This window comes from Gopherus evgoodei, chromosome 3, assembly GCF_007399415.2.
Source record: "Gopherus evgoodei ecotype Sinaloan lineage chromosome 3, rGopEvg1_v1.p, whole genome shotgun sequence".
NCBI lineage: Eukaryota > Metazoa > Chordata > Testudines > Testudinidae > Gopherus > Gopherus evgoodei.
The window spans coordinates 119,611,309-119,637,326 of record NC_044324.1 but is presented as its reverse complement, the minus strand read 5'-3'; the positions used below and the strand labels follow the sequence as shown (position 1 = coordinate 119,637,326).

General features: G+C 39.9%; 1 protein-coding gene across 1 annotated transcript in view; it reads left to right on the top strand.

The window, feature by feature from the left end:
- The window catches only part of PLAGL1 (PLAG1 like zinc finger 1), an 89,597-nt gene extending 72,178 nt beyond the window's left edge, over positions 1–17,419 (top strand). The window contains exons 3-8 of the mRNA XM_030556484.1: positions 3,714–3,869; positions 5,217–5,329; positions 7,576–7,725; positions 13,592–13,717; positions 14,636–15,132; positions 15,796–17,419. Of these exons, the coding sequence (XP_030412344.1) occupies positions 3,714–3,869; positions 5,217–5,329; positions 7,576–7,725; positions 13,592–13,717; positions 14,636–15,132; positions 15,796–17,056 (2,303 nt within the window). The 3' untranslated portion in view covers positions 17,057–17,419. The remainder of the gene's footprint in view (positions 1–3,713; positions 3,870–5,216; positions 5,330–7,575; positions 7,726–13,591; positions 13,718–14,635; positions 15,133–15,795) is intronic.
- Positions 17,420–26,018: the final 8,599 nt, after the last annotated feature.

Here is a 26,018-nt window from a genome sequence, read left to right as displayed (position 1 = left end):
GCCCCAAAGTCCGTAGTTGGGTACCTGAATAAAAATGGCCTAATTTCACTGTTGCTAACACTTGTGATTTTATTACAAGTCTCATGATTTTTGATAATTTTTCTGTAGCTCAAGCTTCTGGAATAATTGAATATGTGAGAATCTCAGCTTTCATTTAAAATACAAAACAAAAGTAGGTTTCTAGCCCTCAATAATGCCAAAATTAACAGGAAAATATGAACCTGGAAAGTTTAAACATCATGAGGGAAATTGAAAAAGATCCCAATTTGTTATTTATTAAAGTCTAATGATTTGTTTTAGCCAGTCATGGTTTATGGTTTTTGAATGCTTGGGATTGGCAATACTGTAAATTTCAGAGATATTGAATTCCCATGGAAATAAATTGGAGTTTTGAGGACTCAGAACCTCAAAAAAGTCAGGACATTTTAATTTAGGTGCCTAAATATGAATTTTGGCATAAGCGTTCCATTTTAATTAGTTATTGAGCCTGATTCTGCTTTTGAAGGCATTTCTGGTTCCATTTGATTTCAAAAGGAATTATACAGGAATTACCAGAGGGCACAATTTGATTGATTTCAAACTCATGTAATTACTTTGGAGTTTTTATTTAATACTGCATATATTATAGACACATCCTCCTAAGAAGTCTGGTAAGTGTTCTAAGTCTTAAAGAAATAAATATTCATGAAGTTCAGATTTGGCCAGAACCTGCATACGATTTAAAAATCTCTTTCGACACATAGCCAAGATGCACTGGAATTTTTAACTATGCAAGTGCTCACTTTTATTGTACAATTGAGCATCTTAAAATATTCTGATTCCTCCCCATCATCTTGGGATGTACTTTCACCTTTGGTATGCAGAATTCTGTACTGAACACAGTTGCATAGTCCACCAGCATAGTTTAATTGAAAGTTAACCAAATCATAAAAACTTATGTGGAGTTTAACTAATCTGTTGCAACTGGTTTCTTTATAACACTGATAGATGATTTGCATTGCATATAGAAAGTGAGTATCTGGAGAATTTGAATGAAAGCTCATAGCTCATTTTCCTGATCTTCTTGAACAACATACTGTATCACTTCGATGTTAACTATACTCTTTAAGGGGACTATATTAAATATTGGTAAACAAAGTGATTTTAAAATTGAAAAGGTTAAGCTTTGAGTATAACTGCCTAAATACTGTTAATCAGTCTTTTAAAATGGACTAAAATGAAAAGTTAAAGTAGCAGGATTTGTTTTAAAGATAATGCTATCTAGGAGGGGAAAAAGAGTGAAAATAGTCTTTTGTGCTGCATAAGAAAACAAGCATTATACTGATTAGAGCATTCATCCATGTGCCTCAATAGGATTTTGTAGCTCCTTAAAAAAGGACAGTTTTATTCATTGTAAGAATCGTTCTTACCTGAATTCTAGAGTCCTTGGTAGTAAGCTTGTTTCTGTGGTATTAACTAAGGGCCCATTTCTGAACTGGTGCGCAGTCATTCAGCCACACGTTTCCTGCTGATCTTGGTATGTTAGAGCTTAACAGCTATACATTGCACTGAAAATTTGATTTACAGTCATTAGTATAAACTATTAAATATGGACCTCACTTACAAATTTTAAGAACATGTGTATATATAGCTTTTGTGCAGTTCCTTTGAAGTTTGGCATTCAAAACATGTAAACAATTTTTTTGAGAATTCTGTGTGCATATATATTTCCCATTAACATGCAACACCTACATTTTTTTTTCAAATACTTTGGCAAATAAAATTGCATACCCACTTAAACCCATGCACAGACAATTATTTGAACCCTGTATCAAGTGTCTTTGCTAATGTCTTTAATTTCAGCACTCGGAGAAACTAATTGTCTTTCACATTAAACTGCATTCATGTTCTAGAATAATAGATTTATCATTTTCATTCTCTCTCTGTGAAAAACAACATCAACAAAGGCAGACAAGTGCTAAACAGGTCTAAATAAATGTCTTGATTAATCTGCTTTGATTTTTTGATGTCAGTTACCTGTTTCGGATGAAGTTGAGTACTCAAAATATCCAATCTTTTGAGGGGACATATGTTCCAAAGTACCCCCAAAATCTTTTCTAAGCCACTTTAGTCTAACTGTAATGTTATAGTCCAAAAAAAGGATGTTTTCTGTGAATTACATGTCAAAATATTATAGCAATACTATGCAGTAAGACACCCTAAACAGGGGAAACAATCATATCCATTAAGGTACAGGCATAAAAAATCCAAAAATAGCACATTTTCCAAAATAGTTTGATTTAATTAGTTCTCATTTTAGGTATAGTTTTTATGAGCGGTAAGGAGGAGACGTTAAGCTTTATTATGTTAATACACAGTATAACTATTTTGTGCGAAGATCTATCAAGCCAAGCAAGTGGTCAGGCTGGGTCCTGAAGCTAAGTGCTTCAGGGAAATTTGTTGGTGATGGAGCAGGCGGCACATTTCCTTCTTAGTCATGACCGAAAGAGCCAGCAGGTTGGGCAGATAAGGGGATGGGTGAAATTCTCTCCCAGTTTTTCTATACAACTGCTAATGCAGAGAAAATATATTTGTTATGAGATAGGACCTTGCAGCATTAGAGGTTGGGCCAGAGATCCCCAAAGTGTGGGACGCGCTCCCTTAGGGTGACATGAAGAACCATTGGGGAGGTGCTGCAGGGCCCAGGCCAGCTCCAATGGGATCAGGAAAGGAGCACCACACGGCCCCTTCCTATCCCCTGCTCTGCTCCATTTCGGCCCCTAGCCGTGTCCCCGGCTCCTGGCCACATGCACAGCTCTCCCCGTTCCCATCATCAGCTGCTGGGCATGGCTCCATTCCCGAACTGGGGCTGAGGCTGGGGGCAAGGCTGGGAGTGGAGCCGCACCTGGCCGCAGGGCTGGACTGCTGGCCCCCACCACAGCCAGCTGTGGCTCCACCCCCACCTCCAGCCACAGCCCTGGTGGCGGCTCTGGCCCCAGCTGCAGCCCCTACCCCCAGCTGGGCCTCCTTAACCCTGTCTGCCATGGCCCCACTCCTGACCCCAGCTCAGGGGCAGTGGGGGGGCATAGACCTCAAAAGTTTGAGGAGCGCTGGGTTAGGAGCAGTACTTTGATCTGTGCTGGCCTGTACTCCTTCTGTATGAGCTCAGGTAGCGAGAGCGTAGTACTGATTAGCATGAATTCCCTGCTCTGCTTTGGCATGTGAGGATGTGTCTACACTGCAATAAAAAAAAAAAACCAGTCCGCTGATCTCAGCCTGTGGTCCCAGAGCCTGGGCTCCAGCCTGAGCCTGAATATGGACATTGCAATTTTATAACCTGACAGCCTGAACCTGAGTCAGCTGCCATGGCCAGCCACGGGTGTTTTATTGCAGTGTAGACGTATGCTGAGAGTGAAAGGAGGGGACAGATGTGACAAGTTTCATGGCAGCAGAAAATTCTGCAGTAGGGGGCAAATTCTGTGTCCATGGAAATGCAGAATTTTTTTTTGCGGTATGCCTCTGAGGTGGCTGTATTTCATTTGAGGGTGAAGTGAGCCCTGTATTAGCAAGTGTATCAGTTTAAGTCTGCAAAGGGCTTTGGGATCCTCCAGTATGAAGGGTGCTAGAAGAGTAAGATGTTATTTTGCAGTCTCCTTTTCATGCTCAACTTCTTGGGAATAGGGGGAAGATAGTACATTACTTTTGTAATTGGGAACTTTCTTCTTGGCTTATAGGGTGTGAGGACTGCAGCAAAAGCCTTCTAGGAGAATGCAAACTCCATGGACCACTCTTCAGGGTTAAAGACAGGGTTATTCCCAGTCGAGCCCGCCTTACCCTACCTCACTACCTCACTTTGCGAGTGCTGGAGCTGCGAGCTGGGAACCAACAGAGTAAGTATCGTAGCTCTTTTGGCTATGGCTTGGGAAAGAAGCGACAAAAAGGTACTAACAGTGCTTGTTTTCAGAAGTAACTTAAAAGTGGCATTTTGTTCAGATAGTTCTAAACAGCCTATCTTAATTTTCGGTTGAGCACAGCTAAATCCCAGAACCCACCACTGATGGAGACAGAGGGACAGACAGACCAAACCTGAGCAGTGCTGTGACCCCGTGCACCTGGTGACAATGTCACTTTGTTTGGGGGTCCTCATCAAATGTATTTCTACAGCCATTTCTAAGATTTCATAGATGTTATTCAAATTCATGATTTGTGACCTCCTTGACAAAATTGTAGCCCTACCTATAGGTACTTCACTTAATTGTGACATAGGTGTGCAAAGGGGGAAAGAGGTTCAATAAACAAAGTAGCAATGAAAGAAACAAAATTCAGATGGCATATGAAGGTTCAGTACAATTCACCTTTTCAGCATCTAAAGTCAGCATTTTAGAAAGATTGTATTGTTTCTTTCAGGCCACATGGTAGTTCATTGGAGTTTGGAGAGAGAAGGGGAATTACAAACTCCTTGCTAATTTACAGATATTCCCTAATGATTGTTATAAAACTCTAATTCTCCCTAGATAGTACTGCTGAAAATGAAGGTCTTCTGTGCAGTACTATCACTGTTAATATGGGGGAATAATGGAACATGTAAGATAGCTTACTTTGTATTTTCATAGCTATACACACTGATTGCTGGAGAGGACAACCTTGTCAAACATGCCAAGGTGCAGAACCCTGGGGAAGTGATATTTAGTAGCTTACAATAGCCCTGCTGACGCTCACATCATTCTGACTGATCCATACTTCTAGCCCACAGTTTAATATGAAAATTGGCAATTCATTGTGAATTAGGTGGTTTTGGAAATGTTACCCAGTCCCATTTTAACAGTGACTGAAAATTTTACCCATTAGAGCAGAGGTTCTCAAATTTTTGTATTGGTGACCCCTTTCTCACAGAGAGCCTCTGAGTTCAACCCCATTTATAAATTAAAAACACTTTTTATATTTAATATTATTAAAAATGCTGGAGGTGAAGTGATGTTTTGGGGTGGAGGCTGACAGCTCAAGATGCCCCGTGTAATAACCTTGTGATCCCCTGAGGGGTCAGGACCCCCAATTTGAGAACCACTGCATTTAGAAGTACTTGCCTGATTTATTCCTCAGCCTGAGTCTAGGAGAGGAATTCCATGTGTCCCTCCTATGTTACACTTCCCTATGTTCAGTTCCCTCAGTTGAAGATATTTGGGATTTAGATCATGATGTGCATATTCTTCTTAGACTGGTCTTATTTTTATTCACAGTCCTTGGAGTGTTTGCTAAGAAAGTTATACAGAAGAGAACACAATTTGGTCCTTATGTTGGGAAACTATCTACAAAACTTACCCACTATGATGACAACAGGCTAGTTCTACAGGTAATAAACTCAGAGGTTCAAGCGGGCTTTTGAAGATTTTCTTTGCTGGGTTCTAAACTATTGCAGCAGGATTTGTAATATTTCAATTTTGTATTTATTTCTTTTTTAAGTGGCATAAGCATCTCTCTTTTTCCTATTCAAGTTTCATATGCAAGAGTATTCATACTGCACATGCAGTCATGTCCAAAGTTTCATGCTTTTCAGGTCAGGGTAACTTTAATTGCCAACTGGTTTTCCAATTTTGATCTAGTGATGCATAATTTGATACAAACTTAATATATGATGCAGACCAATTTGATCTTCTAGTGTAATGCTGAGGTGTTCTGGCTTGGATTTGCCCAATCTAGAATTTGTCCAATCAATTTTTAAAATGTCTATTGCCGGGGGTTCTGCTAGTTTAATGGGAGTGTTATTCCTCAGTCATTGCTGTTAGGAAATTTTCCAGAGGATTTTTAAAGAGCAGGCAGAGCTTTGGCAAAGTCTGTCCTTTTATATTTTCACTAACCAGTAATCCAGGCACCATTTGACTTTATAAAAAAACAACCCACTCACACCAAAGATTAATCTTTTTCTGTGGCTGACTCAGCAATAATGGCAGCAACTGGTTAAGGCACCTGTTCATTGAGGAAAACAGGATAATGGGGGCACATTTTTTTAATGTAAACCACAAGAGACACAACCTTTGACATATTGCTTATATCGTTGTTGTCTTGTTTCTTTTGGTTATAATCTATTTTGCCATGTCTTCCTGTGAGTTTGTACAGTGTCCAGCACAATGATGAGAGCTTTTGGGCACTTCCACAATGCAAATAAATAATATGCATCTTAAAGTTGTGTACAGTTGTATCTAGGTATACCATCCTAATCAAGCACACCTTTGTTTAAATTTAAAAAATACTTGTTTACAGTTATTAGCCTTGATTCCCTTCTGAATTACACTATCCACTGCTAGCCTAGCCATCTGCCTAGGGAAGGTTGCATTGGCATAGGACACTCGCTACCCCCACTGTGCAGGCAGGCTCATGGACAACCAGTGCAGCCTTGAAAGTGACCAGCAATAGCTGATACAATGCACCTGGTAGGAACCCCACTAGCAAAGACTGCCTATAGCCTCTGCCAGCAAGTTAAAGCTGTCCTCTGATGGAACCCTTTGGGAGGTTGACAGTGCAAACAACACCCACCCCCATTCCTCTGTCAGTCTCTCTATCCCCTTAAATATCTTAAGATTTATATTCTAAATGGCTGATGAGTTACCTCACGAGAGAGAGAATGGCATGAGACTTTACCCTGAATTTCTTTCAGCACAACAGCAGGAGCTTTGCCTTCCATCTGCCAGAATCCTGAGTGTGACTGAGACCAGCCTTTATGCAGCAGAAATGTATTTTCATCAGCAACTACGTTAGATGAAAAGCTCCCAAAGGCAATGGAAATGTAGAGTGTTTCACATAATTGCTTCTTAACTCTCAAGAGCTTTCAAATGAGCCGTGGAGCAGATAAATGGCATATTTGTGCATGAAGTGTCAACATACTGAAAATGGACATACTGCTACAGCAAGACAATCCATCTTTCAGTGTATGTCACTGAAGGGTGACATCCTGGCAGCAGATCTGAAGCCTCTTGCCCAACACATTCCTTTCTTTTTCCATCTAAAAGGAATCCAGAAGGAATAAAGTGAAGCAGAGAGAATGAGAGACTTTCCAGGCATTGTCATTCATTAGTATGACGTCCTTATTATTATGGGAATACAACATGTGGTCAGTCAAGAGGGATGAGCGTTGACGTATCAATATACTGCATGTTATCCATTAGACTCATTATATTATTGTTCCATACAAAACAAAACTTCAGCACAAAACCGAAGGTTGAGATATCAAGCACTTAAAATGCATTACAGTTCAAAGCTTATCTTTCTCCGTCTGCTTACGCTTAAACCTTTAAAATATCTTTTTACATCATTCTAAAAATCATTTGACAAATAATATAACCTGTAATTACATATTTCAAACAAATACCTGGTTATTTCTGTGCCTGGGCTCCTCAAAAATTGTACAGTCTTAACCTTTTTTTTTTTCAGTTGGCTCATTTAAGTGTCATTTATTTTGTTTTTAAAAACATCTGTGTATGAAAGAAATATATAAAAAGCCCTGTCCCTGACTCAAATTCAACAGAAAAGTTTAGTGTGTTCCTTTCCACAGCTCCGGTGTAACTCATTCCTTCTCCCATAACCTCTCTCCTTTTTCTTTAGGTATTGAAAGATGGCAGAAAGTACTTTCTGGATGCTCCCAGTGAAGACTGTGGTAACTGGATGATGTTTGTCCGACTTGCCCGGAACCAGGAAGAACAGACCCTTGTAGCCTATCAGTACGCTGGAGAAGTCTACTTCACGACTGTTAAGGTAGTTAAGGCTACACCACCGCCATGACTACCATGCAAATGATAGCTTACTGTACCCAAAAACTGAGGAGACTGGCTCACCTCATCACAGATGAGAGACTGATTATGGTTAAGTAACCTCTTCTCCATTACATACATCCCTTCATAACACTTAATGTTCAATCAATCAAACAGGCTGCTTACTGGGCCTTCTGCCTAGACCAGGGGTTCTCAAACTGGGAGTCAGGAGGTTATTATATGTGGGGGGTTACAAGCTGTCAGTCTCCACCCCAAACCCTGCTCTGCCTCCAGCATTTATAATTGTGTTAAATATATAAAAATGTGTTTTTAATTTATAAGGGATATCTCACTCAGAGGCTTGCTATGTGAAAGGGGTCACCAGTACAAAAGTCCGAGAACTACTGGACTAGACCTAATGTGTCATGGAATCTGCTGCAAAGGATAGGAAAGACAATGATAGTGATGGTAAAAAAAAACGCAACTCAAATAGCATGGTTGATAATTGTAATTTAAGCATGGCTGTTATAAAAATATTCTTTTTTAAATCTGAATTGGTTTGTGATGAGCTTGCTCTAGCACAGCTTTGCTCCGGAAAGGACAAACAGTACCTTTCTTTTCTTAGATATATATTGGAACAACTTTTTGGAGACCAGTTGCTCAGAAACTGGATACTAAACAGAAAAATTTGAAAGCGGTACAGTAATGAATACTATACTCGAGAACAGTGATTTAGTTAGAGACTTACTTTTCAGAATTTCTAGCACTGTGATCCTGTTGCAAGGTGACCAGTTTCTGAGAGATTCTCTGGATTATTATTTTTCTGAGAGAAACTGTATTTATAGGTGGAAATGAAATATAGCAACTTGCTTCTTGGGTTTGTTTGTTGTTTTGACCACTATAAAGTGGATCCTAAGACTACAGCAGCTGTAAATCTTGGTTTACTATAAGACTATGCAATTTTATTCTCTTACCATCTCACAAAGCTGAAGCTTTTCTAGTATTGGAGTAAATGTGCCAAATTTTTCTTGTTTTGCTTTTTTTATTAAACCATATTTTACCTGAGCTACAGTATATCTTCTCTAAAGTAGGACTTTTTTAGAGGCTTAGGAGTTAGGAACTCACAGTATCTAATACCAGCTCTACCCCATATTTTCTGTGCGACTTTAGGCAAGTTATTTAACTGATTTCCTCTCCATTTCTCCATCTGTAAAATGGGAATAATACTTGCCTACTTCACAGGAGTGTTGCAAGAATTAGTTAATGGTTGTAAAGTGCTTTTAAGATATACAGTGCTATAGAAGTATTAGTAGTATTTGGCTACATAAGAAAGTTAGTGTAAAAAGTGACAGGTGGTAATATGTAACAGATTGTCACATTGTCTTGTAGAAGTGAATAGATCTGTATCCACGCTACTTTTGTGATTTTATACAAAGTATGATTACATCTATGCTGTATAAGTAAAACTGGTAAAAGTATCATTATTTGGAAAGCACAAAAATGCTTTTTAGGATTGTCAGGCGATTAAAAAAATTAATTGTAATTAATCGCACTGTTAAACAATAATAGAATACTACTTATTTGAATATTTTTGGATTTTTCTACATTTTCAAATATACTGATTTCAATTACAACACAGAATACAGAGTATACAGTGCTCACTTTATATTTATTTTTTATTACAAATATTTGCATTGTAAAAAACAATAGTATTTTTCAGTTCACCTAATGCAAGTGCTGTAGTGCAATCTCTTTATAATGAAAGTTGAATTTACAAATGTAGAATTATGTACAAAATATAACTGCATTCAAAAATAAAACTATGTAAAAATTTAGAGCCTACAAGTACACTCAGTCCTTCTTCACCCAATTGGTCAGACAAACAAGTTTGATTACAATTTGCAAGAGATAATGCTGCCCATGTCTTGTTTACAATGTCACCTGAAAGTGACAACAAGCGTTCACATGGCACTGTTGTAGCCGGCATCGCAAGATAGTTATGTGCCAGATGTGCTAAAGATTCATATGTCCCTTCATGCTTCAACCTTCATTCCAGCAGATGTGTGTCCATACTGATGACGGTTCTGCTCGATAACGATCCAAAGCAGAGCGGACCGACGCATGTTCATTTTCATCATCTAAGTTAGATGCCACTGGTAGAAAGTTGATTTTCTTTTTTGGTGGTTTGGGTTCTGTAGTTTCCGTATCTGAGTGTTGCTCTTTTAATACATCTGAAAGCATTTTCCACACCTCGTCCCTCTCAAATTTTGGAAAGCACTTCAGATTCTTAAACCTTGGGTTGAGTGCTGCATCTATCCTTAGAAATCTTACATTGGTACCTTCTCTGTGTTTAGTCAAATCTGCTGTGAAAGTGTTCTTAAAACAAACATGAGCTGGGTCATCACCCAAGGCTGTTATAACATGAAATATATGGCAGAATGTATGTAAAACAGGAGACATACAATTCTCTCCCAAGGAGTTCAGTCTACATTATTTATTTTTTTTTAACTATCATCAGCATTGAAGCATCTCCTCTGGAATGGTGGCCGATGCATGAAGGGGCATACAAATGTTCAGCATATCTGGCACGTAAATACCTTGCAACGCCAGCTACAAAAGTGCCATGTGAATGCTTGTTCTCACTTTCAGGTGACATAAATAAGAAGCAGTCAGCAGTATTCCCTATAAATGTAAACAAACTTGTTTGTCTTAGCAGTTGGCTGAACAAGAAGTAGGACTAAATGGACTTATGGGCTCTAATGTTTTACATTGTTTTGTTTGAGTGCAGTTATGTAACAACAAAAATCTACATTTGTAAGTTTACACTTTCACAAAAAAGGGATTGCACTACAATACTTGTATGAGGTGAATTGAGAAATACTATCTCATCATTTTTACCGTGCAAATATTTGTAATAAAAATTATATAAAGTGAGCATTGTACACTTCGTATTCTGTGTTGTAATAGAAATCAATATATTTGAAAAATGTAGAAAAACATCCAAAAAAATTAAATAAATTTCAAATGGTATTCTATTGTTTAACAGTGCAATTCATCACGATTAATTTTTTTAATCGCAGTTAATTTTTTGTAATTAATTGCATCAGTTAACTGTGATTAATCAACAGCTCTAATGCTTTCTCTTCAAGGTTATGATAATGAGTTAGTCAATCTATATTTTCTTGCATAATTTAAATGTTACAGGTCAAACTCTTTGCAAGTGTAAATGAGTGCTGTTCTATGGACTTCAATGGAACTGTGCTCATTTATTCCAGCAGAAAATTTGGTCACACATATCTAACATGAAGAACAGGGTATGGTGGATTGAGTCTTACCAGCCTGGGTGTATTCTGCATTATATGAGAGGCTGGTTCAATAGTGACCTTGCTCCTCTCACTCCTGAGGAAAAGCATTGCTCACTGTATTGTGGGAGTGCGATGAACTCTTCCTGGGAGAGAGAGAGGGCCACTTGCTATACTAAAGCACACCCTGCTGTTTGCTTCACAGAATAGCCATGGAGTTGGTCACAGAGAAAGCTATTTCCTACAGGCAGGAGAAAGAACACCATAAAAAAAAAATCTGTTAAGACTGGTAAAAAGTGGTGACACCTCCTCTCCCCTTTATAATACAGAGATGAAGATCCTTAAGATTCAGTTTGGAACAAAGAAAAGAAACTGCAATGAGACAAATAAAAATGACATGTACATGTACATATACACATTTTGTAGCAGCAGTTTTAAGTGGCACTTATTTAGCTCTCATTTGCCTATTGAGTGACTAGAGGACACTGTTAGAGAATTTGGAGGAATACTACTGCAAACGACAAATCGCTACAACACACATTTTAAAAACAAAAATCCCACAGTATACAAGTGAGTAAGCATCATCCATGCTCAAAGTCCATCTGGCCACTTAAGAGTTTGTGTGTATTACCCCATCATTCCCATGTTAAACACTGAGGCTAGGAAAGAACAAAAATATTGATGTAAAGATGTCACACGTAGCACAAGACCCAGCCATTGATCATCTTTGCTGTTTCCTCCACAGCAGCATGGAAATAATTTAAAGTATGTAAGAGTGAAATGCTAATGTATTTACTGCTGCTCACTCTGTATTTTTCTGTAATTTGCATTATTATTGGCTAAAGATATTATGATATAGTATTTACCTTAGTCTTAACCTCAGTGACCTTTGTTAAATTTCCTCCTCCCTGTCTTTAGGAATTGTACAAATAAATAACTGATTTTTCAACTCACATTGAACAGTTGTTCTTAAAAAAAGAAAAAGTTGAATTTTGAAACTAAGCTGTGAACTAAGGTGCCTAGAGTAGCCCACATTGAAAATGTCAAGACCAGGGCAGGCTGCTAAAAGGAGAGCAGATTCTCCCAAAACTGTGTGACTGGTTGGTTAATCTAACTAAACTGTGCTCCTGACCCCACACTGGTTATCAGGAAGCTTAAAAAAAAGAAATCACTCAGCTCCCTTTGAATTTCAGTCTCTGGCTCCAAAACAGCAAATAGGTTCAGTAATGTGAGAAGTTATTTAAAACTCTAGTCACTATACAAAATGTTCTTCTGATCCCGAAGGGCCACCCACATAACCAGCTCAATATTAGGTTGGATCTTACCCAAAATACCACCCTGCCAGCCAATCCTTTAGTATCTAAAACCAAAGGTTTATTAGAAAAGAATGAGAAGAGAGTCATTAAATGATGAAAGCAATTGTATACATACATAAGATTTCAAAGTCCATATATCAGGTTCTTAGCAGCACTGGTGAGTTTGCTGGCTTGTGGAGTTCCTCTGGAACACATCCAAAGCTTGGATGGGTCTATCAGTCCTTTGTTCAAAGCTTCAGTTCGTAGAGAAGTTTCTCCAGAGGTGAGAAGCAGGACTGAAGACAAAATGGAGAAGATGCAGCTGCCTTTCACTATCCTTTGCCATGTGGCCTGTACATCTTCTGTCCGAAACCCAAGCTCACGGGCATGGAAGAGATCTTCTAATCCCCTGTCCACAGGCATGTCCCAACATGTCTTGCTGACTCATAGGCAGGGCCAGCTCTACAGTTTTCGCCGCCCCAAGCAGCATACTGAATTGCCGTCGTAGATAGCGGGGGCAGTCCGTGTGCCCTTAGGGCGGCAGCGTGTTTCCGCGGTGGCAGCAGTTTCTATGTTTAGCTGAAGCTACCGCTGACAGCTAAATATAGAAGCTGCTGCTGAATTGCGGCCGCCGCAGAAACGCGCCTGCCGCCCTAAGGGCGCACGTGCTGCCCCCGCTGTCCGCGGTGGCAATTTGGCGCGCTGCCTGGGGACAAAACAACAGGGACTGCCGCTCCTTGCAGATTGCCGCCCTAAGCACCTGCTTGGAATGCTGGTGCCTGGAGCCGGCCCTGCTCATAGGCATAGCTCCTGGCTTCTCTCAGTAGGTTCATTGTAGAGCTGATTGCCCTTGATTGGCCATCCAACAGTCTAGATAGTCCCAGACAGACTGGCCTCAGCAATGCCATCCAGAAACAGCACAGGTTGGAGATGCAGATATCATACATATTAATAACTCATGATACAAAGATGATGCATGCATATAAACAAGGCCACTATACTTAGCAAATCAGAACTTTTCCACTGATACCTTACATGGCGCATCTTGTAAGATTCATTGCAATTCTATACTATTGGTATCAATAATATTATAAATGGTCACCCATATTCCATACAGCATCACATAAGCTATCAAGGGTTTAAGCAGATGTGAAGAAAACAGTTGCTGTAAAGGCAACAACTAGACTACCACCTGTTTTAAATAAGATGTAAACGTTTCCTATAGAAACAAAGACAATACAAGAAAATAATGGGGATTTTTTTCCATTCACAGCCAATTGAACCCCACACAGAATTAAAAGTGTGGTATGCTGCAGATTACGCCAAGTTTATGGAAGCTTCTGCAGTTGTCATCAAAGAAGAATCTGATATCTGTGCTTTATCACCAGTTTTAACAACAGTAAGTGTCCAAGGACTGCATGCAGGCCAACACCTTGCCTCAGTTCACATGACAGAAAATGATTGTCAACTAGTCCAACATTGAATTAACAGTTTCAATCAAATAGCAAAAGAAAAGTATCTGAAGCTCTATTATTGTGTGTACCGTACTTGTACTCTAAACAGAGCACAATACAGTGTTGGCATGTAATGCTAAACTCTGGAAAGACTAACATGCTGGCATACGTTCTTGGGAAACTGAGTACACCAGTCCTTAAAATTCTCCTTTCACCCGTTCACTGCTCTAACTTGTTATGTCCTAATTCTTTGGCATACATGTGCTGCATGTTACAGCGCCCGCCCCCTTTCCCCGCCCCCCAGCGTTAAAGCACAAAAGGTATTACATCTCATTATTTTCTTCTTTCTCCATGTCTCTATGGAGAGAGAGAGAGAGATACACACAGACATATACCCTGCATTGTTGGCAGAATAATCCCACAGGCCCATGACTTCTGTACAGCTGCAGTATCACAGAATGCTCTCAGTCTAAAATTAAGTGGAAAACTTGACTCAGTCTTAACTATGGAACTGTGACTAGCACTTCCATAATAAGAACAAGCACAGAGACACTGAAAAAAAGAAGGGGGGGGGGGAAATCACCAATGGCTCAGCATGAGCTAGAATAGCATATACCAGACAAGAACATGGAAATAATCATTTACCAATCATTTGTTTTCATGCTTGTACACAGCTAAGATTAATATGTCTCCAACTGAACAGCAGTCTGGGTGGGACAGTTACGTGCTGTGCCTGCTCCTGTCACCGAGGGAAGTGAGAGGCCTTGGGACGACCAAAGACAACATAGGGCTGGTGAGAAGAATGTGACCTCTCTCTCTTTGTAATGGTTAATCTGAGGGAACTGTTTCTGTTCTCATTGCAGAGACAGTGTGCCGACGCTTGGATATGCTCCAATTGTAGTAACGTTTTTGGGACTTTAGCTCTGCTGGAATCTCACCAATGCATCAGTAAAGACAAAGCACTTCTCACCAGCTTCAGACCAGCAAATAAATTAGAACCTCTAAAAGCAAAGGGCAAAACCAAAGGCAAACTGAGTGAAACTGGCATGGGCGCAAGCATTGTCCAGTGCTATGGGGCCATTTCCTGTTCCCCTAGTGCAAAGTCTACCTGTGCCAGCTCAGGAAGTGTTTGTGGTTCCATTGTGAGATTTGTGCCTACATGGAGAAATGGTCAGTCTTCACTACTAAAGGAAAGAGAAGTGAAGCAGCCAGACAGTTATCACTGCCCACTCTGCGGGAAGATATTTGTTTCTGTTGAAAAGCTCACAGCCCACACTTATGCCCACACAGGAGAGCGTCCCTACAGGTGTTCCCAGCAGGGATGCACGAAAGCTTTCATTTCCAAATACAAACTGATAAGGTACATCTCCTGAAGGGATAGCAGCCCTTCCCAGTGGGGGTGTGGGGAGAAAAAGATGTCTTTTCTTGGCATGCACTAGTGACAACTACTCGCTAAACTCCATTGGTCATATTTCTATATAAGATGTTAAGATTTAAATAAATGCTGTTCAAGGTATGTGACTAAAATAGATTCACTGCCATATGTTGCTTATAACTATCCATTCTGATAGCGTGTGCATACACCTGAGACCCAAGTCAGATTCGCTTATATATGGGTCCTTTCTTCTAAGGAACTTGAGCACTTCACAAACATTCAATTGATTACGTCTCACCTCACTTCTGAGAGTAAGTGTTATACCCCTTTTACAGATGAGAGAACAGGCACAGGGAGGATGAATAAGTGGCAGGACAATAGGTATTCCAACTCCCAGTCCTCTGTTTTCGGCACTAGCTATTCTCTGCCTCTCAAGTACAATTATGATTGCTATTCGAAAGGTGTTTCTTGCATTAATGTTCATCTAGCTCTACAGACTATAAAAAACCCACTAGTTTACTATTTAATAGAGTCTGGCTTTTTGAAAAAAACTGTTACCCTAGAGAGCGCAAGTGCCTTCACATTTTGAAGCTGTATCCCACTTGTGTGCATGAGTTCTGTAAACATGTTGTTATTCTTCTGTCTTAGGCACTCGGCCACCCACTCTCCACAGAAATCTCACCAATGTGGTTACTGTGAAAAGACCTTCCACAGAAAGGACCATCTGAAAAATCACCTTCAGACTCATGACCCCAACAAAATGGCCTTCAAGTGTGAAGAGTGTGGCAAGAAGTACAACACCAAGCTGGGTTACAAACGACACCTGGCTCTTCATGCAGCCACTAGTGGTGACCTTACCTGCAGGGTGTGTTCCCAAGAGTTTGGAGGCACTGAGGTATTGTTAGAACACCTCAAAACTCATGCAGGGAAGTCAGGCAGCAGCACCAAGGAAAAGAAACATAAGTGTGATCATTGTGAAAACTATTTCTATACACGCAAAGATGTGCGGCGTCACATGGTGGTTCACACAGGCTGCAAGGACTTCTTGTGCCAGTTTTGTGCCCAGAGATTTGGGCGCAAGGACCACTTGACTCGCCACATGAAGAAAACACATCCACAAGAGCTGCTGAAAGGCAGGTTGCAGAATGGTGACTTGCAGGGTCTCTTTGCCCCTTTCTCTCCATTCAGACTGAAGGAAGATGCCAGTATCCTGTCCTCTTTTCCTGAGAGGGCTTCTATGCAGCATGGGCTTCCGAACACATTAGAAGCAGAAGAGTACAGCAGCCCACATATTCACTGTCAACAAAGCCTCCAGTCTACTCATTCCTTTGAACCTCCTCATTTGCTAAGGATGAGCTGTGTAGATAGTCTCTCAGCCACTCATTCTAAACCATCTCCACCATCAATTCCTGCCAACCAGAATCTTCATCGGCACAACAAATATGAACTGAGTACTACCTCATTTGCACCAACATCCCTCAAAAATCTACCCATGGAAGTGGATGTTAAAGCTCATAATGTGAATTTACTCGAGGACCTGCCTTTACCAGAACCTCACAAAGTCAATCTGGAAGAAGCTTCCTCGGGGGCTGCAGGTGATGCTGGCAAGTACATATTGCACAAGGAGACTGTGACAACAGTTGAATCTATTAGCATGCCCTCCATGGATCTTACTCATATACTGGGTTTCTGGCAGTTCCCTCAGAGTGATAACCAGAACAGTGGGGACATCACAATGGCATTTGGTCAGGAGGAAGCACCACACAGGCTGAGCTGCCTCAGTCAACAGCAAGATGCACAGCTAGCTCTGGGTGGAGTGGCCCTAAACCAGCTTCATCATGTCCCCCATTCTTTTCCATCTAGTACAAATTCTGTAACATTGCCTCATTTTCACCATGCATTCAGATAACTATCACCTTTTTTAGGGCTCCTTTTCATACCCAGATTTGCAAAGGAGGAAAGCCCTAAACCATCTCAAACTTTTAAAAAGGACATTGTAAATATTATAGAATGTTCCAGGAAGTAACAGAATGAATATATGTATTTTATATAATATTTACTAGTTTCGTAGCATATGACACTTGCAACAATGCCATATTTTCCCCTCAATACCCTCCATGTTTTTACAGTTAAACCAAATAGTTGAACTAGTGTTCTTCAGTGGAAATACAAATGTATCTATAACAGGCACAAAACATGATGGCTGCTATGGGGATGAGGGTGGGAAACATATATTTTTAAATGAGCCATGACTTGCAGTAATTTTATACCAGGGGTTGGAAGTGGTGTGCCGAGTCTTCATTTATTCACTCTAATTTAAGATTTCGCGTGCCAGTAATAGATTTTAACGTTTTTAGAAGGTCTCTTTCTATAAGTCTATAATATATAACTAAACGATTGTTGTATGTAAAGTAAATAAGGTTTTTAAAATGTTTAAGAAGATTCATTTAAAACTCAATTAAAATGCAGAGCCCCCTAGACCGGTGGCCAGGACCTGGGCAGTGTGAGTGCCACTGAAAATCAGCTCGCGTGCCACCTTCGGCACCTGTGCCATAGGTTGCCTACCCCGTTGTATACAAATGACTTGAACATTGTTCATATGTAGAATCTAGGAGGATCCAGTAGGTTTTTATGGCAAGCACTTAATCACTGAGCTTTAAGAATTTTTAATTTAAGTTATGACTTCACTTATTTTATCTCCTCTCACTTTTTTAAAAACAAAACATTGTTGTGGTGATTAAGTTGAACTAGAATTTGTTTTTTTGAAGTGCACTTTCCTGTGTGTGGAGATACGGTGTTTTCTCCAGGACTGGAAATAACTACCACCGTCGTAGCCTAAGAATAGATGTCTTGTATAAATGGCTTTTTCTGAAGAGGAAGTATGTGGTTAAGACAATACATTAATTTTAATTTAGACCTTGATCCTGCAAGATGCTAGGCATTCTGGGCCTAATCCAAGAAAGCACTTAAGCCTATACTTAGCTTTAAGCACAAATAGCCCCATTGACTCAGCCCCTTGCACAATCTAGCTCTCAGGCTATGTCTACACTAGCACTTTTGTTGGCAAAACTACACCCCGACCAACAAAAGTTTCACTGACAAACACGCTGGTGTGGACAGCACTATGTCAGCGGGAGATGCTCTCCCGCTGCCATATCTACCGTTGCTTGTTGGAGGTGTTTTAATTATGCCGGCAGGAGAGCTCTCCTCCTCTGGCATAGAGTGACTACACAGGAGACCTTACAGCAGTGCAGCTGCAGCAGTACAGCTGTGCTACTGTACAATCCGTAGTGTAGACATAGCCTCAGTAAAGATTATGTTCCCCATCCAAGCAAGCTCTGTTCACTTTTGGTTGATAACGATGGCCTTTGTTTCAATCAGAAAAGTGATTATTCATTGTAAAAACAACAAGGAGTCCGGTGGCATACAGACTAACATGCTACCCCTCTGATACTTATTCAGTGTAACAATCTGTAGTACAAATGTTCTTTGGCAGCTAAACTACACTAGCAACATAAGCTTAATATTACAGTCCTCAGCATATGCATGGTAGCTTCTGTTACAGTCAATGACTGGTCTGGATCCAGGACTGCAAGATCAGACAAGGTCCCATGGTGTGCCTTCCACAGCTACATACAGTGTCTAACTCCTACTAAAGTTGGATGAATATACAGTAGGTATCAAAATGTTAAGTAATTTTATATTTATGGTTTCAGCACAGTAATATTTAACAGGTTATATCTAGCCCTTAAGTTACATTCATATATATAAACCAAAACAGAAATATGCTCTTTTTTTGTAAGTTGTCTGTATATAGTTCCTTTCTAAAAGTCTTCAGGTGTCAAAGTGCCATCAACTGACAAGGTATGGTGAACTCATGCAAATTGCAAAAGATACCACACTTTTTTTTTTTTTTTTTAATGTTTTTTAAGGACAGTTTGTAAAGAAAGCCTTCAGGGTCCATCCATCTCCCCTAAACCACTTCACAAAGATCCTGTGTTTTTAGTTTGCTGCTGTTGCTGATTAGGTTCTTCTGCATCAAAAGAAAACATTGAAGTGTAAAGTCCAAATCCCACTAGGTGCTCTCTGCCCTTAAGTCCCATTGTTTAAAAATAGATTGCTTTATTAATGAACTACTAAAAAAAGCCCTTCTGTGAAAAAATTCGAGAATGATAATGTATGCCTGTTGTGCATTTTTAAATTATTCTAGGACATTATGGATAAAGCTTTAAAAATTTGTTGTGTGGGTGTAGATTTAGATGAATTCATTTACTGTGTTGTCCTTTCTAATCTTTCATATTGTAGTCACTTTGCTTCATCCGCTATTGTATCTCTTTAACAATATGGATGTTTATAGGCATTGTCTAAACATATAATATTAATGAGCATTTTATCAGCTTGATTTGAACTTCTGCAAAGAGGTCTAACTAAATATTTAAATAATTTTCCTTCACTTAAAGGTCATGGTTAAAAGAAAATGCAACACAGATATTGAGCAAGAATCATGACCATGCTCTGTATGGAAATGTTCAGATTTATGATCCATCAAAAGAACCTGTGCCCATACCTGCTTTCAAGCTATTTTGAAATACAGCATTGTGCCTTCTAGAGGGGTGCTAGTCTTCTGTAGTTAATGAAGAGTGCTTCAAATTCAAATAAAAAAAAAACATATATCACTGTGTTACTAGAGCTTCTAGATAGTATGAGGTAATGGTGATTAAAACATTCTAATGAAAAAGGTAATTGGTTATTTTAATCCTGGCAATAAATTCAAAATTAGCTTCTAACATTCCTGAAAGCTTAAATGTAGGGGGAGCCTGAACACAGGCCGTTTTGTATTGAATCATTAAGGGCAGCACAGGCCATGTGTCCAGTAAGAATTTTTATCTTTAGAATCTCAGAACACTACAAATACTAAAGATTTGTATCATTTATTTTAAAGTAGGAGTTTGGGGCGGGGGCAGGGGCAGGGGGAGATTTTCTTTTTTGTACATTTAGTGTTCTTAAGAAGGCCTCCACTGAGAGCCCTGGAGATTGATGTGTGTTCATCCATAGGACAAGGACAAGGCCCACAATAGCTTCCTCCACACTTTTATGCAAAAGCTGCAGTAGCTGAGCTGCTTTAGGAGTGAGCCCTCATGTCAGTGGAAGGAAAATGTTGATATGTGAAGTGACATTATTATGTTGGGGGGTGTTTGAAATATCTGAGCTTGGGCAACCAGTCTGGAAACCAAGAACTCACAAATTCTTATCCCAGCAGTAAAAGCAGTCTATAAGGTGCCATAGGACTCTTTGCTAACAGATGTTTTGGAGCATGAGCTTTCGTGGGTGAATACTCACTTCGTCAGATGCATGTAGTGGAAATTTCCAGGGGCAGGTTTATATATGCAGGCAAGCTAGAGATAATGAGGTTAGTTCAATCAGGGAGGATGAGGCCGTGTTCTAGCAGTTGAGGTGTGAAAACCAAGGGAGGAGAAACTGGTTCTGTAATTGGCAAGCCATTCACAGTCTTTGTTTAATCCTGAGCTGATGGTGTCAAATTTGCAGATGAACTGAAGCTCAGCAGTTTCTCTTTGAAGTCTGGTCCTGAAGTTTTTTGCTGCAGGATGGCCACCTAATAAACATCTGTTAGTCTATAAGGTGCCACAGCACTCTTTGCTACTTTTACAGATCCAGACTAACACGGCTACCCCTCTGATACTATCCCAGCAGTGTCACTTCACCTATCTGGCTCCATTTCCCAATCTGTAAAATGAGGATAGTGATACTTACCTACTTCACAGGTTTGCGTGAACATTCATCTCTACACAGCTTTGAATATGTAAAGTGTGAAGCAGTATTCTGTACATTATATAGCCCCATACCCGTGTATTTTTTCTGTAAACAGGATTATTCTTTTTCTAGATTATCTGACACAACTCCATTGCAAAGGTTTCATTTATGCCTAAATGCGAAACAGAAGTATGGATTAGCGTAGATTATCCTATACCAGCACAGCACAATTGCTTACCTTAACACAAAGTTGTAGAAGTCATGCATACATTTATGCATTTGGGTCTGCACAGTTGTAAATTTGGGTGCCCATTGTGAGTATTAATACTAGTTCACTTCAAGTCAGGTGCACTTTGTAAACTCAACAAGATGATCAAGTTATAATGGCATCTTGGGCAAAATTTTCAAAAGTGTCTAAATGATTGATGGGAAAAACCAAGAGGCTGTAAGCTCCTAAATCACCCATGCACTTTTGAAAAGCTACTTTGCCCCAGGTAAACTCCTAACAAAGGAGTTGATTTAACTCACATTAAGCTACCTCAGCATACAAATCAAGCTACCTCTACAACAGTTTTCCAACACAATTATGTCATTTCACTTCACACCACCACTCCTTACATCCTTTATCTTAGTGGAGTCTGTAATAAAGTCTCAAACAAATATAGAACAGAAAAGTGAAGTTACACTTATCACTACAGTAATGCATCTCACAGAACTCCTCTGGTTCAATAACCAAGCATGAGTTACACATTGTCACTGTTATCACACTATAAACTGTGCTTCCAATGGCAGGTGTTAGTGAGAAGAAAAGAGAGGGAGACAGCTGGGGATGACACCCATTAGAACAAGGATGAGCTTAAAATCAGAGCTCAGCATCATGTAACTGTTCTTCTCCCCAACTTGAGTACTGAAACAGCTGATTTTTTCTTGAATTGTCTCTATTTTTGCAGTATTTATGTGCATCATTCTTATATTGTCAGCTTCCCAACATGGCGGTGCTGCTGATGTTTATCCTTTGTGTAAACCAAAACCACAAAGGGTACATCAGTACTGCAATCATGGGGTGTGGTTACAGCTCAAATAGACATACATGAACTAGCTTAAATCTAGTTAGTTTGGGTACCGGAGCAATAAAACCATGGCAGGGTGTGCTATAATGTGGGCTGAACCAGCTCGCCCAGAACCCTAATTGCTCATGGAGCTGCTGCACGCTACTGCAACTTCACTACTTGTGGACCCAAGCTAGCTAGACTGAAGTTAGCTCAGTATGTCTACTCAATCACACCTCATGGTTGCAAAGTAGATGTACACTAAGTTTTACATATCCTGCTCTTTTTTCAGGAACAGGCAGGATAAGTTACCTAATTAGGCCTGAGAGACAAGGTGGGTGAGGGAATATCTTTTCTTGGACCAGCTTCTGGTGGTGAATGAGACACATTTTTGAGCTACACAATGGCCTTCTTCAGGCCTGGGCGTTTTCTTGCTGGTTTGGTGATTCCATCTTGTTTCCTGGAGATATCCTCTAGCACGGCTGACACTTAGGATTGAACTTGTGACCTCAAGTGCTGTTGCATTCATCCCTACAACTAGAGTGAAAGAGGCAGGCTCTATAGCAAACCCATGTCCTCTGTGGAATGAGCATATACGGAGAGACACTACACAGTGATTAGTGGGTTATACCATCATATCACTTTAATATCTAATATGTCCTCTACTGCAAGACTAGTTTTTGTGCTTGGAATAGACAATGATCTAATCACTCTTTTCTATCTCTAATATGAACCTACATGTTACTTTAAAGCAATACAGTACAACAGGGCAAAATACTTCATAATGTCTGTCCCCTAAAGTCTAAAGCAGTTTCTGTGTAATATTTCCATGTAGTTTATAAACAACTTTTATATTGTAATAAAATAAGCTATGTAGAGGAGAATTATTTTAATGTGTAATGTTTACTATGTTAATCAGCGGCTACTAACTTAAAGCCTGTGGTGACAGCATGGGAGAGACTAGGCAAGTGGTAGAACCTCAAATCTTACATGATGTGATGGCTTTGACTCTTTCTAACAAAGATTTGAGTGCAAATCAGGAATATAGCTATCAGGCATGAAAAGTGGGTCTTTTGGAGCCTGCTTTGTGGAAGTCAGTCAGAGTTTTGCACTTGAAATCAATGTGTGCAAATCAAGCAGGATGAAATACTATATGCTATATTTATGTAAAATTAGCAAAACAGTATCCTATTCACTCATTGAGTGGGGCAGGGGGAGAACCTTTTCAGAGGCAGCATGGCCCACTGGATAGGGCCTTGGGCTAGACAACAGAAGGACTTGAGTTCTAGGTTCAGCTCTGCCATTGACCTACTATGTGATCTTGAACAAGTTATTTCACCTTTCAGCACTTCACTTTCTATCACACAGGAATGACAATACTTCCCTCCTGTGCACACTATAGATAAAATGTGCTATATAACAGCTAATAGAATAACCATCAACAGGCAGAGATTAGAAAATATAATGGAGAAATTTGAGTGAATTAATTGCCATATATTAAAGGTGTAGTCTTGGAAAGGTATGATGGAAACTATGCAACCTTAGCACTCCAAGAGGTTTGTTTCTCTATCATTTTTTCTGGTTTCATTTCAGGTACTGTTCTTGTTTAGATTCTCTCTCTTCTTAATCAACTTACTGCTGCTAATTCTCAAGAGTGTTTTTTGAAGTCAGTCTGAAATATTTTGACAAGATTTGTATGTTACTGCTTTATTCATTTTTTAACAACAGGGAATTTTATTTTAAATATACTGTTTTCTAATGTAACTGAGCTAAAATTATCCTTGCTCTATACCCCTGAAAGTCAATGGAGTCACACTAGTTTGAATTTGGCCACGTGTCTTATTTTAACCTGTCATAACTGACAAACTTAACTCTGACTAGTTTAAGTAAACTGTTATATAGTCTATATTACTCTACCACTGTTGTATCCTACTAGGCATTATTTGAGAATTATTTCTGGTCTTTCATTTACTGTATAAACATTTTATATGGAAGCAGCACCTCCTTCAGGTTTTTTGTTTTTTTTTTGAATTAAGAACTCTTGGAAATCACTGTGCTGAAATTAGTGTATTACAAACAGAATGATGAAAGGTACCCTCCTTTTCCTATATATACTATTGAACAATTTGTAATGACAACTCCTTTATAAAAAGTGTAACATTTGTGTATCCAGAAAAAGAAATCAACTTGAGAATTAATCAGGGAACATGTAGAGCATTGAAGTTGAGAGACAAGATAGAGTTTACACCTCTCTCTCTCTCTCTCTCTCTCTCTATTGGAAGAAGAATATGAGACTATTAAGAATATGAATTGGATTCACAGTTCACACCCCCATCAAACTAATGAACTACTCCTATCTTGTCTAAACAAAATGAATCACTAGTACTTGAACTGGTGGGATGCCACTGCTGTAAGTTATCAACAGGGCAGTATGCTCACACTGGCTAGGCTGTTTTCAGTTTCAGTTTTTGTCCCATGTCTGTGCAGTTGCAATCTCATTTCCTTATCCAGCTCCCTAAAACAGTGGATTTGGGGAGATTTCAAAGACTTGGGAAACTAGAAATTTTCTGAGAATATAGCAAACTCCAGTAATACCCCAGAAGTCCTGGTACCACCATTTCCTAGACTGTCTTAAAATGAAGAGTGAACATTCAGCTCTCAACCTCAGGTCTTGCTCAGTTAAGAAAGGTTTCTGCTGGAGTTTTTAAAACAGTCAAGAAGTGACTACATATGCCCTAGCTCTACCTTCAGAGAAACAGATGGAGGAGATATACAGAGATCTGAGAGTCAGGCTTAAAAGCTGCCCCTCTTGCATGAGGAAAGAGGGTGGCATTGAAGAGCAGAGAATGGCAAAGCAGTGGGACAAATGGACACTTGTACCTACATGAGGCTCTATCTGTACCTTTGCAGATACTTAAAGCAGTACTCGTAAGAACTTGGAAAACTCTTCCTATTGACCCCGCAAAATCAACTCTCACAAGTACAACTTACAAAAAAAAAAAAAAGCAAGCTACATATCTGTAGTAGGGGCTCCTGATTCCAGATTCCTCTTCCTTCCAAGCTGGTTCAGGTATCATCATTCATCTGTGCTCCTGGATCGGGATCCTGGATCCAGTAAATTGATTCTGAGATCCCAGGAATGCATCAGGCATCTCCTGGTCCAAGGAACAACTGTGTTTCCTCCTCTGCATCCCTCACAATTAAGCCTCAAGATGCTTCTGTGCAGTATCTACCAGCAGATTGGTCTCAGTTCTCAAGATTCAGTCCAGCTCATTGTAAAAAACGAGGCACATTTTCTGCTCTAAGCCAAAGCAGGGGGTCATCATCCTAGGCCTTGTGTTTTTGGTTCCTTTATCTTCTCATGGCCTGTTTGCCAGTCTTACTGGTGCCCATGTCAGCCATGCCTGGCTGCCTTGTCACATGCCAGGATGTGACACATGATCAATTTCAGATAGACTTCTCCCCAGATGGATACCAGAGTGCATACTGCTCTCACATCAGCTGGCAGCAAGTTCACAGGATAGTGTCCCCTGACAATATGCCAGCAACTGATAAATTAGATTACAGAAGTGGGGGCCAAAGAGGGGGCGGGGCAAAGTCAAAGTCCAGTGGCTTCAGGAAGCCTCTAACCTGAGCTGTGATGCCCAGGGCTGAAGCCCTTGGGCTTCATCTTTGGGTGGTGGGCCTCAGGCTTTGGCCCCAGGCCCCAGCAAGTCTAAGCCAGCCAATGCAACCTTCTACCATATTATTTTACTGAGGGCATTTCCAGTATATTCTGGGGACTGGCATTCCTTTCAAGAGGAACGGTTTGCTTAAAGAAGAGGACACTGCAGTGTCTACTGCAGGGACTGAGGACCTTAATTTTACCTTAGCAACTTGGAGTTTAAAGCTTAACTGAGTGAGCAGAAAAGGCATAATTCATATGAATTTCCTAGGTTTTTTATCAATAAGGGAATTTACTGATGGATGGAAAAAACAATCCTCAGGCTTTTCTCCTTCAATAAAGGGAGAGTTCTCCTGCAAGTAATGGCAGACTGAATTGTAATAATA